The sequence below is a fragment of the Excalfactoria chinensis genome, chromosome 3, assembly GCF_039878825.1.
Source record: "Excalfactoria chinensis isolate bCotChi1 chromosome 3, bCotChi1.hap2, whole genome shotgun sequence".
Lineage (NCBI taxonomy): Eukaryota > Metazoa > Chordata > Aves > Galliformes > Phasianidae > Excalfactoria > Excalfactoria chinensis.
In genome coordinates this window covers 26,968,702-26,981,364 of record NC_092827.1, presented here as the reverse complement: position 1 = coordinate 26,981,364, position 12,663 = coordinate 26,968,702, and the positions used below count along the sequence as shown (strand labels likewise).

Here is a 12,663-nt window from a genome sequence, read left to right as displayed (position 1 = left end):
TACAGGAAGATTTGTGTGTGAAATCAATTGCCACACAAGTTAAAGATTATCAAAATCTTCACCTGTTTCTGGATTCACGTGCAACTTGTGAGGTTCTACTGTCCCTAATAAAGAAACACAGTTGATGTGGGAAGCATAGATAAAAGCTGTAACAGGAGGGCAAGCTGAGCTGGTCAGCACTAAGCAGTGCTCCATACAGCGGATACCAACAAGCAGCCTGCAGGGAAGAAGGCAGAGATGGTGAGTGTGAACCAAGGCCTGGCAATTCTGGTTAGATGCAAAGAGCACATTTTTAATCCCGAGTTGAGCACTGCAACAATGGGATAAGCCTCCATCTCTCCAGCTCTTCACTCCAGGCACTGCTTCTGTCCAAACCGCACGCTCTATTCAAGCACAAAGCTCCCTGCCTTACCCAGCCAAACCCGCCCTGCATTGCCATGCCAGTTTTATATCCCTAAAGCCTGAGGGACTTCAGGAAGAGCTGAAACCGCTGGGCAGCACGTCGCGTTCCCTCAGCCCCGCTTCCCGCACACGCCCCGAGTCCTGACGGGAACCCTTTCCGTGTGCCGTGCAGCCCGTGTCCGTACGCCGCTGGTCACCAAACGAGCGGTTCCGCAGAAGGAGCTGCCATCTTCTCGACACGCACCACACTCGGCTCGCTCCTCCCGGCTCGGTCCCGGCGGGCTCCGAGCTCTCCTCGGAAAGAACTTCAGCACGGCGCCGACTCCCACCGCGCTCCCGACGCCCCTTCGGCCCCGCAGCACCGCCCCGCGGCCCGACGTCGGGCCGAGCCCCCTCCCCGCTGCCCGGGCGCCACCCGCGGAAGCCCCGAACCCGCAGCTCCGCCCCGCGCCCGGCTGTGGGCTGTGGCCGGGCGGGGGAGCGGCCCCGGCGGCCCCGGCCCCGCCCCGCCATGCCGCAGCCGTAGGCAGCCGGCGGCCGCTCCCAGCCCTCGGCCTCCGCGGCCTCCGGGAGGCGCGGCGGCGGCCCGGCGCTGCCCGATGGGCGGCCTGCTGAGCGGCGTCAGCTTCAAGGAGCCCACCACGGTGGAGGACTGCGACTCCACCTGGGAGACCGACTCGGAGCCCGAGGCGCCGGAGCCCGGCGGGGAGCCGCGGCGACAGCAGCAGCAGCAGGAGGAGGAGGGGGTGTGCACCGCCGCGGGAGGCGGGGAAGAGCCGCCTGCCGCCGACGATCGGCCCGAGGAGCCCCCGGTGCCGCCCGAGCAAGGGGAGCGGGCGGAGGGGGACGCCGGCGGCCCCGAGCAGGTACCGCCCGCGCCGGGGCACCGCCGGGTCCGGCCCCGAGCTGCGGAGGGCCGGAAGGAGGGAGGGAAGGGAGCGAGGCGGTGTGCCGCCCGGAGAGCGTGGGCCGGTGCCGCCCCGATCTGCGGAACCGCTGGCGGGGAGACCCAGGGGAGGTCGGGCTGTTCCCGGCCGGAGGCGTCGTGTCAGGGTGCAGATCTCCACTGGAAGGAACGACGCGGGTGCTCGGGCGGGGAAGAGGCCGCTGGCAGCCCGCCTCCATCCCTCGGGCCTGGCCGCTCGCGGTTGCGGGAGCCCCGTGCGGAGCCGTGAGGTGGGTCGTACCCCACCGGCCCTGGAACAGCGCTGCTCCTGCTGCCAGCAGAGGTTCTGCGTTACGTTGCGGTTAGTCTGGAACTTGGTCTCGGGATGGAATGGTTGAAGAGCCGGAGTGTTGGGGCAGGCGTGGCAGGGAGGCGTGGCACCCGCCGGCTCTTGAGCGGGGGTCCCTCCGCAGCCATAACGCCCCACAGCGCTGCTTGGCTATCAGTGTCGCTGGACTTTGCCCCGAATGCGAGGTGGACCCTTTGGGTCTGCTGGTTTTGGCTTACAAACTGCCACTGGGCGAAATTAAACCACTATAAGCATTTATCTTTTCATTTCTACTCGATACACAATGCTAGTGGCTTGCCGATGCCTGTATCAGAGCCTATTGCTTGCTCAGGTAAGCACACTTTGCCTGCGGTTACAGTCGAGCTGCAAGGAAACAAATGCTTGCCAGTAATGTCATACTGATAAGCAATGAGTGTACAGTAATAAAGGCAATTGTGATCACGGGAATTTCCCTTTTTAGATGTGTTTTTAACCTATCGCATGCATGTGGCAAGGTGTGCAGTTACTCTGTTTTTTTTCTCTTGTTTGACCTTTACTCTTAGGATACAAACTTGTTTTAGTAAAACAATCCAAATCTCTTTGTTACGGTATAGTAATAAAGCTGTTTCTAGTATTAGGTATAAGAAAGTGCTGTGGAAAATAAAGTGGTTGGCAGCAAGTTGAATTCTCTGTAGAGCAATACTCCTTTTTCTTCAACATTTGGTGGTTTTTCCAGCATCCTGCCCAGTCAGTGGGGCGGCTCCCATTGACCTTGATGTGCGCTGGTTGTTTCAGGTCGTAGCAAACAGCTGCTGTTCAGGGCAAGGCCTTGTCCAAGTGTGTTTTCTCTTTGCAGGTTTTCCTTTGGGGCTTTAGTGGCGTTTCTTACTAGGATTTAAACTTAAGTTCTAAGAAAAGAATAATACAAAACGTTTCTTGAAGGCATTTGGACTACAGATAGGCTTGTCTGTGACTATTTGTTTTCTTCCACAAGATGCAGTGATAGCAGTTAAGTCAAGGTACACGTGACAAATATCATTTGCAAATAGTCTGGTTTCCTGTTCAAAATCAGTGACGTCTCTGCATTTTCACATTCAGTTACTCATTTGATCTTCTATTAGCACCGTCTTGGCTGCTGCAAAGTCTTACCTTTTATATTTGGGTGTAAGTTTGTGTTGTTAAGTATAGAGCAGAAAGATGTTTGTTGTTTGACCAGACGGTGGGCAAAGGTGTGTACTTGTGTATGTTTACATTGCTGAAATGTTGTGAAAAATAATTACTTTAATATTACTCAGGTTCAGTGTTTGGTTTTGTTACATACCATTATTATCTACTTTTTAAATGTTTCAGAGCGGTGATGGAACCGAGCTGACAGCCAAGCCAAAGAGAAGCTTCTATGCAGCAAGGGATTTATACAAGTACCGACATCAGTATCCAGTAAGGATATTTTATGGTTTGGAATTCTCTTTTTAGTAGAGAGCAGCAGACAGCCTGGAAAATCCTGAATGTAACAATGCTTAATAAACATGAGGAATAAGAATAGTCATAAAGCTGCCCGACGTGTGTTGGTGAGTGGGGAATGAAACAAGGGCAGCATCTTTTCATTCTAGATGTAAGTGCGCACACATAAGGTGTGTAAGCCTGGGAATAGTGACAGAATCCCAGAAAGGGATGTATGCATTGAATATTGAACAGGGTGCATAGAGTAATGTGTTATTTGTCTCTTGGAAGTTCCTTCAGCCAGAAATCCAAGTGCTGCTATGCTTGTTGTTTCTCCCTGGTAGAAGAAGGCGGTCAGAAGGAAGTAGCAGATCTTTAAACTGCTTACCTGAACCGAACCTGGAAGTTCTTTCTTTCTAAACTGCAGAACCTTTATTGTCCTCAAATTGTTCAAAGAGCAGAATGTCACTTTGTGGGTATTCTCAGTAGCGGGTTCTGTTTTGTAGACTGATAATGTCCCATTTTCTTTCTTTCAGCAGAACTTTAAAGATCTTCGATACCAAAATGACTTGTGCAATCTCCGCTTTTACAAAAATAAAATCCCTTTTAAGCCTGACGGTGAGTAATCTGTAACAGTAGAATGTTCACCCATAACAATAACAGAGTCAGACAGGTATTTTCACAATGCTGATAAATTAGAAGTGTCCGGCTATATATTGTATGATTTGAACCTCCCATGTTGGACTAGCATGTTGATAATGCACAGGCTGAAAATGCTTAAACCAAAGTTTGCTTCTACTCTAGACTGGTGGTGCTTTTCTTGTGCTGAAAAGTACGATGAGATGTTGTTAGCACAACACATTAACACCAGTGGCACTGCCTTTTGTTAAACAAAGATAAAGCTGTTCCACCATGCTTAGCAAACTCTTACTGTTTAGAAAGGGGTGACAGCGATCAGGGTGTTATTCCTAGCACCACGTGAGAGGTGCACACTTCCTCGTGTGTGAGAAATTGTGTTGTTATCATTGCTGTAATGATCAAAAGTCCCTGGTAGTTCTGATAACAAAGCAGGACTCTCATTGTGCGAACACAGAACAAGCTGGAAGATGACAAACCCTGCTCTAGAGAGTATGCTGTCCTCTTGTCCCTCATACTCTGACTGCCGACAGATGAGGGAAGCAGAAGGAGACAATAAAATACCGGTTAAAATGATAGGCAGGAGTCTTGTTGCGTGAGAGCTCAGCCATTGACAAAAAACACAACAAACTTGAAGCAGCAGAGTTCTGAAAGAATGAGGAGGTTACTTTGAAGGTGTTTGCAGAGAGATTTTCTCAGCGTGAGAGGAGCTGAAATTCAAAAGTGTGTATTTGAATACATAAGGAGTGAGAAGTGGAGGCTGCTGTTGAGGGCTGGTCAGAGGCAGGAATCAATCTCTCAGCAGCAAATAGGTTGTGACGCTGTAGGATGGGACAGATCACAAAAGACTGAAAGCAAAGGTATGTAGCTTTTGGCTTTTTTGTTTCTGATGTTACAGAAAGGGACTTCACAGATTCCACAGTGGAAGAACACAAAGCCAGAAAAAGAAAGGAATCGATGTGAAGTTTAAAAGAAAACCACTGCTGTTGTCTAGAAATGTGTTCTCAGCAGCATTCAAAGTAGATGTAAAGGTGGCAACAATGCACTTTTCAAGGTCAAGAAAAACAATGTTGAGATGAAACACCTAAATTCTGATGGAAAGATGAAACATGATAAAGAAGGATGTAAAGATGTCAGTATAGCCTGGAAGGTTGAAAATGACAGCTGTTGATAGGCAAGATAGCGAGTGATAATAACCTCAGCAAGTGAGAAGATAAGTCAGGTTATGCAAAAGAAAGATAGTAATCCTAAATTTTAGATCTAGATATACAGAGGCTAATGCTGAAGACTTCATTTTTAGCTTGGCTAGATGGAAAAAGTTAGATCTGTGAGTTACCAGCAAATTTACTTTCAGAGAGAAGGTTAAGAAAGAAAGGGAAAAGTTCAGAGGACCATGTGAGCCTGAAACAGAAAGGGTTTGGGGTGATCTTTTAAGGGCTGGAAAAGGAAGGAGGTATTCTAGAGGATTAGCCAGGAGAAGAGTCTTGGAAGCTAGAGGAGGCCTTGCCCCCGTAAGGCACATTTCAGTTTTTACAAGTTTTAAAATGTTCTTTTTCAGGAGAAAATCATGAGTGGTGGTGTCAAGAGTTAGCTGGTAGGTCATGAAAACTGAAGTCGTGATGGCAGAGCTCTGGCTGCGATGGTGTTTTTGTGAATGGTAAAAAATAGACACCATCTCAACCCAGCCCCAGGTCTGAGAGAGTATTTAGAGGGAGTTTAACCTACTGCATTATGGGCTCTAGTAGTGGGGAATGTTACTGAGGGAAAGAAAAGACATTGGTAGAGCAATCCTCGATCTGAAGTTTAATTCCATGACCTTCAGACTGTTGAGTTACCCTGTGTCTAGTGCTTGGAATTCAGTGGGAAGCTTTCTGATACTTGAAACATGATTACTACACAAGGTCTGTGGGATGTGATGGGGGCAGGAGAGCCTCTAAGTCCGATCCTTTTCCAGCCTTGCCTGCACCGTGAACTTTGTGTTCTTATCTCTGACTACTTTCTCTATTTATTTATTATTTTTTTCTTTTAAGTACAAAGGGAGTTTTCACTTGGTATTGGGACTGACATGGAAAATTTCAATAGGCAGAGGTATCCCATGTGTAATAGGAGACTATTCAAATGGGGCTTTGGGCTTTTTAGGTCACTCCTGTGCTATTTGAATTTGGGAGAGACCATGCTGCCGTGGTTCAACTGCTGGTTTCAGACTTAAAAATATGCTAATATAGGCTGTTCATGGGAAGAGAGCATAGATTTTGGAACAAGTTATATCCTTGTATGCATGTGTCTGGTCTGTAACTGAATTTCATGTCTGTGGTCTCGATGTGGAGAATGATTAATTTTCTTTTAGGTAAGAAAACTTTGTCTCCTTTTTCTGTCAACCTGTCATTGCAAGAGGAACTGACTAAATGCCACAACTGTTTTCAGACTACTAAAAGCTGAGATTTCCATTTGATGAGCTTGACCTGAGCCTCCAAGGTCCAACTTGTAGCAGTGGCATCAATGCACTTGGCCATAGATTTTCAGATCTTAACATTAGTTGCAGCTGGAGAGATTCCTAGAATGAAAGATTTATCGAAGTGTTGAGGCCTTATTCTACTAAGATGATAAATACACAGACCTTTCTTGTGTTAAAGCAATGGCTGTTGACTCATGTTTCAATAATATACTTAAGTGGTTTGTCAATTACCAGTCAGTGTGATAAAGAAAACTAGAAAAATGAGAATATTTTGAAAACTGTATTTCTTTAAGTTAATGTCGTGTACCTTCAGGTGTTTCAAGTCAATTGATTTTATTATTATTTTTTTAATTAAAATTTGATAAAAGTCTTGTTTTTAATTAAGTTGCAGCAACTAAATAAATTAGTTTTTAATAGACCTTATTTTACACGGTATTTGAGAGAAAATTGAAGCATGTATTCTGTCAATATGGTGCGCTTGACATGTCCTTTCTTTGTGTAGCTGAAAGCTGGTCTTGGTGGCTACCTAACAGTGTTTTCTAATTATTTTTATGCAGGAGTTTATATTGAAGAAGTCCTAAACAAATGGAAAGGAGACTATGAAAAACTGGAACATAACCACACGTACATACAGTGGTTGGTCACTTACTGCCTGTTTCTATTTCAAAGAATTAAATGGATCGAGTGTTTGTGTACTGTCGCCTGTAATTCATTGTTTCTTTTAACAGGCTTTTCCCGCTGAGGGAACAAGGTCTGAACTTCTATGCGAAAGAATTAACTACATATGAAATTGAGGTAATACAAGTTCAGCTTAAAACAAACCATCACATTAATATTGATGCGTAACTACTTCTTGTTATGCAGAGTTGTTTTTATGCAATGCAGAAGTACTTGCTTTAATGCCGCTTTGAATTTGGGATGTTTTCTTTATTAGGAGTTCAAGAAAACAAAAGAAGCAATTAGAAGATTCCTTTTGGCTTACAAAATGATGCTGGAATTTTTTGGCATAAAACTGATTGATAAAACTGGAAACGTAGCACGAGCTGCTAACTGGCAAGAAAGATTTCAGCATTTGAATGAGTAAGTAATGACATGCACTCGACGGGCTAGAATTGCTGTAGAATCTCTTTAGTCTTTTGTTTCCTAGAGAGAGGGAAGATACATTTTTCAAAGATTGCCAGGATAAAGATAAAAAGAAATACTCAATATCTAGTTTGTGTCTGTATGTGTACATTCTTCCTTCCCCTTTCTTTGAATCTTAAAATCATATCATAGAATCTTTTGAGTTTGAAGTGAACCTTTAAGGTCATCCAGTCCAAATCCCTTGCAATGAACAGAGACATCCACAGCTATATCAGGCTGCCCAGGGTCCCTTTCAGCTTGACCTTGAATCTCTCCAGGGATAAGGCATCTACTGCCTCTCTGGACAGTTTGTTCTACTGCCTCACTATGCTTATTGTAAAAAACTTTTTTCTTATGTTTTCTCTAAATCTCCCCATTTTTAGCTTGAAACCATTTTCCCTTGTCTTATTACTAGAGAGTCTGTCTCCTTTCTCATAGCCCCCTTCAGATTTTGAAATGCCACTCTCAGGTCTTCCCAGAAACCTGGGAGGGCCTAAAGTCCTCTCCTTTGGTTGTGCGTCTTGCCTTTTAAGGGGCTGACATCACTGCATTCCGTGCAAGTACAACTTGAGATGGTGCTGAAGAAGATGACAGTTCCAAACTAATTTGTCTGTCTTGCTACGGAATGCTGTCATAGAATCATAGAATCACCAAGGTTGGAAAAGACCTAAAAGATCATCCAGTCCAATCGTTCACCTATTACCAATAGCTCCCACTAAACCATGTCCCTCAACACAACATCCAATTGTTCCTCCAACACCCCCAGGGTTGGTGACTCCACCACCTCCCTGGGCAGCCCATTCCAGTCGTTTGATCCTAAAGCTCAGTTTCTCAGTTATAGGGAATGGGATGCTTGTCTTTGTACATACATTTTTTTTTTCTTGAGAAGAATCAAATTCCCCACACCTGTGTGGAAGCTGCCTAATAAAGATGTTCCTTCCTCCTCAAAACATGTTCTGCATTGAATTTGATACTTATTAACTACAGTGCTGAAGTGGAGAGGCTTAGACATGTATTGAGTCAAACCTTCAGCTTTCAACAGCAGACCGTTTGTCACCTTACTTCATCGTTATGGGGAGAGTAAGTTTGCACTAAATTTAGTTGTTTTCTTGCAGTATTTTACTCTTCTGTCTAAATGAAAACTTTTTTCTTAAGGTAGGATTACTAGTGGCTAAATCTGAGTGAATAATAGGGATAATTTATTAGTATTTTATAGGGATTATTTATTAGTATCAAATTTTATGAGCCAGCTAACAGGGACATGAGGAGTCAGGCCACAGATAAAATGAGGTTCTGAAAGACCCGAATATCACTCACTGCACATTCATACTTTGTAATTACTATGTTGTTATAATACAAAGTAATTATATGAGAATTTGTTTGTATGCACACTACTATGTAGCTACTCATTATATTACTAGTGAGCAGCTATACTACTTCAAATCAGGAGTTGTGATTCAACCTAACTTCTGCTGTGTAAATTAGAGGTGTTTAAGTTATACTATTGTCTTAGATGTGTTTACAAGGGACTCCACACTTCAGAAGAAATTTCAGAAGATAAATTTATTTCATCTGCTGCCTCAGTGCCTTTTGCAGACATTAATTTTCAGTCCCAACATCCTTGCAAAGGAGGTCCTAGCAGGCTTCATCAGCTGTGAGAAATAAAACTACACAAAGCCTGAAGTATATATCTTGAGTGATTAAAAATGAATGAGAAATTGTATTTCCAGTTCTGTTTCTGTAAGGCTTTTCTTTTCTGATTCAGTGGATTTTTATAACCTTTTCTTTCAAAGGTCTCAACACAACTACTTGAGAATCACTCGAATTCTGAAAAGTCTTGGTGAACTTGGCTATGAGAGTTTCAAATCTCCCCTGGTAAAATTTATTCTCCATGAAGCTCTTGTGGAAGATACCATTCCCAACATTAAGCAAAGTGCTCTAGAATATTTTGTGTATACTATTAGAGACAGAAGAGAAAGGAGAAAGCTCCTGAGATTTGCTCAGCAACATTACACGCCATCAGAGCATTTTATCTGGGGACCCCCAAGAAAACAAAAGTCAGAGGGAAGCAAAACAAATAAAAAGCCAGCATCTCCAGTTTCAATTCACAGTAGTTATATTTCTAAGCATAAGAAATTGAAAGAGCCTAAGAGTACATCCACGAGCGGAACCTCAGCTAGTAAGGCAACTGAAGAGAGAAAAGTAGAACTCACAAAAAATGGAGAAGAAAATGATCAGGACGAACAAGAAATGAACTGTGATGCTGTTAAGCAGAGTGGTGAAAAGAACAGCGGTACTGATACTGGTCAGCTTTCAAAATCAGAAGAAATTCCTGATCCTTCAGACAAAAAAGAGGACGCTTCTCATTCCGAAAAGAATGATGAAAATATGAACAATGACTGCGGAAATCATCCAGGCGTTACAGATAAATCTTTATGTGACACTGAGAATTGTTCAAATAACGCATCGTCAGATCTGCAAGATAACGTTGAAAAGGATACACCTTCAGGGGGAACCACCACAAAAACCAAGGATGAGATCAAATTATGAATCTGAGGTTAAAAGTCTTTGTTTCATAATGAATGAATCAAATTATTCATCTCTTCTTCATTCTGTGTGAAACTTACATTTAATCTAGTATAAAATGTTCATGCTTGTTGGGAATGCATCAGATTAGGCTTCGGTTACGCTAATGAATTTTGCTTTTTTTAATCTCGGTTTATCAGGTGAGAATCAAGTGTAGTTTTTTAAAACTATTGTGTTAATTCAAAGCCTAGAAGTTCATAATGTTTTCCAGATATATTGTGTAGGGGAAAAAAAAAAATAGCACTTTTTCCCATTAAATTCATCCAGCATTTACTTATTTATTTCAAATGTAATTTTCTACAAAGCCTTAGAACATCCCAATTGAAATTTGTTTTAATATGCTTTCACTGTTGATTTGTTTTTATGAAATGACTAGAAATTATTTCAAGAGCATAATTTGGCACAAGTGGATTTTCCTTAGGAGCTGTGTTCATGTCGAATGGCAGCATTTGCACAGTGTGTTTTACCTTAGATTAGCACCCTTGTCTGAGACAATAGATCTTGAAACATCGTTTGCAACCGGATAGTCGTTACATCACACAGATGCTTAACTTAGGGTGAAATTGTATACACAGCTTTTGGGTACAAGGAAAGTTGCACTTTATCTTTTAGTCTCTTTAAAGTTTTCTCATGCCTCATTTGCCGCTTCTGCTAATTGGGGTTGTGAGGTGGAGTCATTCTTAGATTTGGTCTCAGCATGAAAACTCTCTGTTGATCAGCAGCTGGCTTTGGCAGCTAGAAAGCCCCTTTCCCTAGGGGTCAGCTACCAGCAGCTCAAATGCACTTCTGTTTGTTTTATTGTTTGTTTATTTTAATATTTTTTTTTTCCCATAGCAAAACACTGCTTAGCCATCAAAGCCTTTGGAAGAAATGTCACCTGGCCTGTCCAGCTGAATCTGAACTAAATTTGGATGAGGTCTGTGCAGTGCAGAATCTCCTGATGCTGGCCTGTGGTAGAAAGCCAGTCCTGCTGGTTTATAAAGTGAAAGGAATTTCAAGTCTTTGCTTTCTATCAGATGTTTTTTACTTTTTAATGTTATTTAATAGGCTGAGAACTGAGAAAAGCCCATTGCAGCCTGACTAGAGCCCAGCAGATAGGAATTTCTCCATTATATCTTTCCCAGTTTTGTTTACTTAAGGACCATGTGATTTGCCTGAGCATCTTTTTCTAACTTCGTGCCATTCGGTCAAGCAAGATGCTACCCAGCAAGTTAATTGTATACCATATGGATTAAAATGTAGTGTAGGTAGACCTCATGCTTTCTACAGTCCTAAAAATAGTCTACTATATGTATTTTCTATATTAAAATGTATATATTATCCACTGCCTCTAATGTATTTTTGATGAAATATTATAAAGCAAATACCTGACTACGGTTAGAGTGTCAGAGTGCTGCAGGACTTCATTCGAGTCTTGTCACTCAAAATGACAGTCTTTCAGGGGTTTAAAAACATAGATGAAATGTCTTGTATTTTTCTCTATCACTAATTTCCATTAGGGCAGTGCATAATCTCTTTCTTTCCCCAGGTAGCTTTGTTTCTTGGGGTCAAACAGAGCTGTAATTAGAGATTTTCATACCTGTGGAGAAAGATTAAGCTCTTTCCATCCAAAAGAGACAGAGGGAAGTTATATTTCTACTTTTTCTGTGCTTTCTTGTAAGGAAAAGATTGTGTGTAAACGTTTGTGTTTTCTGTTGTGTTTCTGTTTGTTTGTCTTTTAAGGGTAGCCCAGGTTTTTCAACAGGCATTGAGTCTGTCTGAATGGAAATATCCAAGAGAATTCCCTCAGTCAGTGCTTCATGAAAGATGGACAACTCAGCTGGTGCTGAGAACAGCCTTCAAATTGCCCTGGTCTTGAGCCAGGGTCCCCTTTTTTGTGCTTGTCCCTGACCTTCTGAGCAGAAGAGGGCAGGAAATGCTTAGATAATATTAGTCCACGTAGTTGAAGACTCCAACCCTACACATAGACTCAGAGAGGACAGTTCTGTGTTCTGCCTGTGACTTTTTAAATCTTGAGTGCCTAACCATGCCAACTTAATAGCGTTGTTTTAACGTAGTTATTACTTGAATGGCATAGGGAAAATTTACACTGTGTATGAAGAACAGAAATATAAGCTGGTTATGCAGAACCTTCAATTTCTAGGCTTCGCTATTGAGGTTAAACATTTATTTATTTATTTTTAAATTGCATATTGTTCAAGTGGAATAGGAGTCAGTAGGGGTTTTATTGTATTTATATTGTAATTTGAACACGATCTCAGGAGATTTTCCTTCATTTGACTTCTGAACAACAACAGAAAGAGAAATACAGCTCTTTAACCAGAAAGCTGGTTGTAGCTTTCTGTGGGATGCACACCCAAAAAGCTTCACTGCAGTATGTTATTCTGCTGTTGCGACATGCCTTGCACCTACCCTGCACGTGCTTGTTGGTTGTCCACTTTTAATTAAGTACTTAATGTAAAAATTGACTTTTTTTTTTTTTTTAATTGGCAGATCTGTGTGCATTAATGGTCCAGTGTGTCTGAAAATAGCATTGGGAACTCTGCAACTTGTACCTGTATTAAAAAATCCCCATCTCAGTATATTTCTATCATCATTATTAAAGAGAGAGGTGAGAACAGTAGCGACGTGTCAGCTACCTGTGAAGAACTTTGGGATGAGGAAAGTTTTCTGTGTCAGATGGCCTCCTTCATTCTGTAAACTGTTTTATATCCATGTCAGCAGACTGAAGTGTCTCCCTTGAGACTCTTCAGTTTTAAGTGACAAATTTGCTCTGCGTAAAATGTGATGGTGTATCATAATTTTCAT

General features: G+C 42.7%; 1 protein-coding gene across 2 annotated transcripts; it reads left to right on the top strand.

Annotated features, from left to right (window-relative positions):
• Positions 1 to 907: 907 nt before the first annotated feature.
• Positions 908 to 10,081, top strand: OGFRL1 (opioid growth factor receptor like 1). Of its 2 annotated transcripts, none has more exons than XM_072332491.1 (7): positions 908 to 1,268; positions 2,967 to 3,053; positions 3,596 to 3,674; positions 6,705 to 6,783; positions 6,876 to 6,942; positions 7,082 to 7,227; positions 9,063 to 10,081. In XM_072332491.1, exons 1-7 carry the CDS (start codon positions 1,002 to 1,004, stop codon positions 9,817 to 9,819), a joined length of 1,482 nt encoding a protein of 493 aa, XP_072188592.1. In that variant the 5' UTR covers positions 908 to 1,001; the 3' UTR covers positions 9,820 to 10,081. The 2 variants fall into 2 exon arrangements, with proteins under 2 accessions (XP_072188592.1, XP_072188591.1); XM_072332490.1 differs by having other exon boundaries at positions 3,593 to 3,674.
• Positions 10,082 to 12,663: the final 2,582 nt, after the last annotated feature.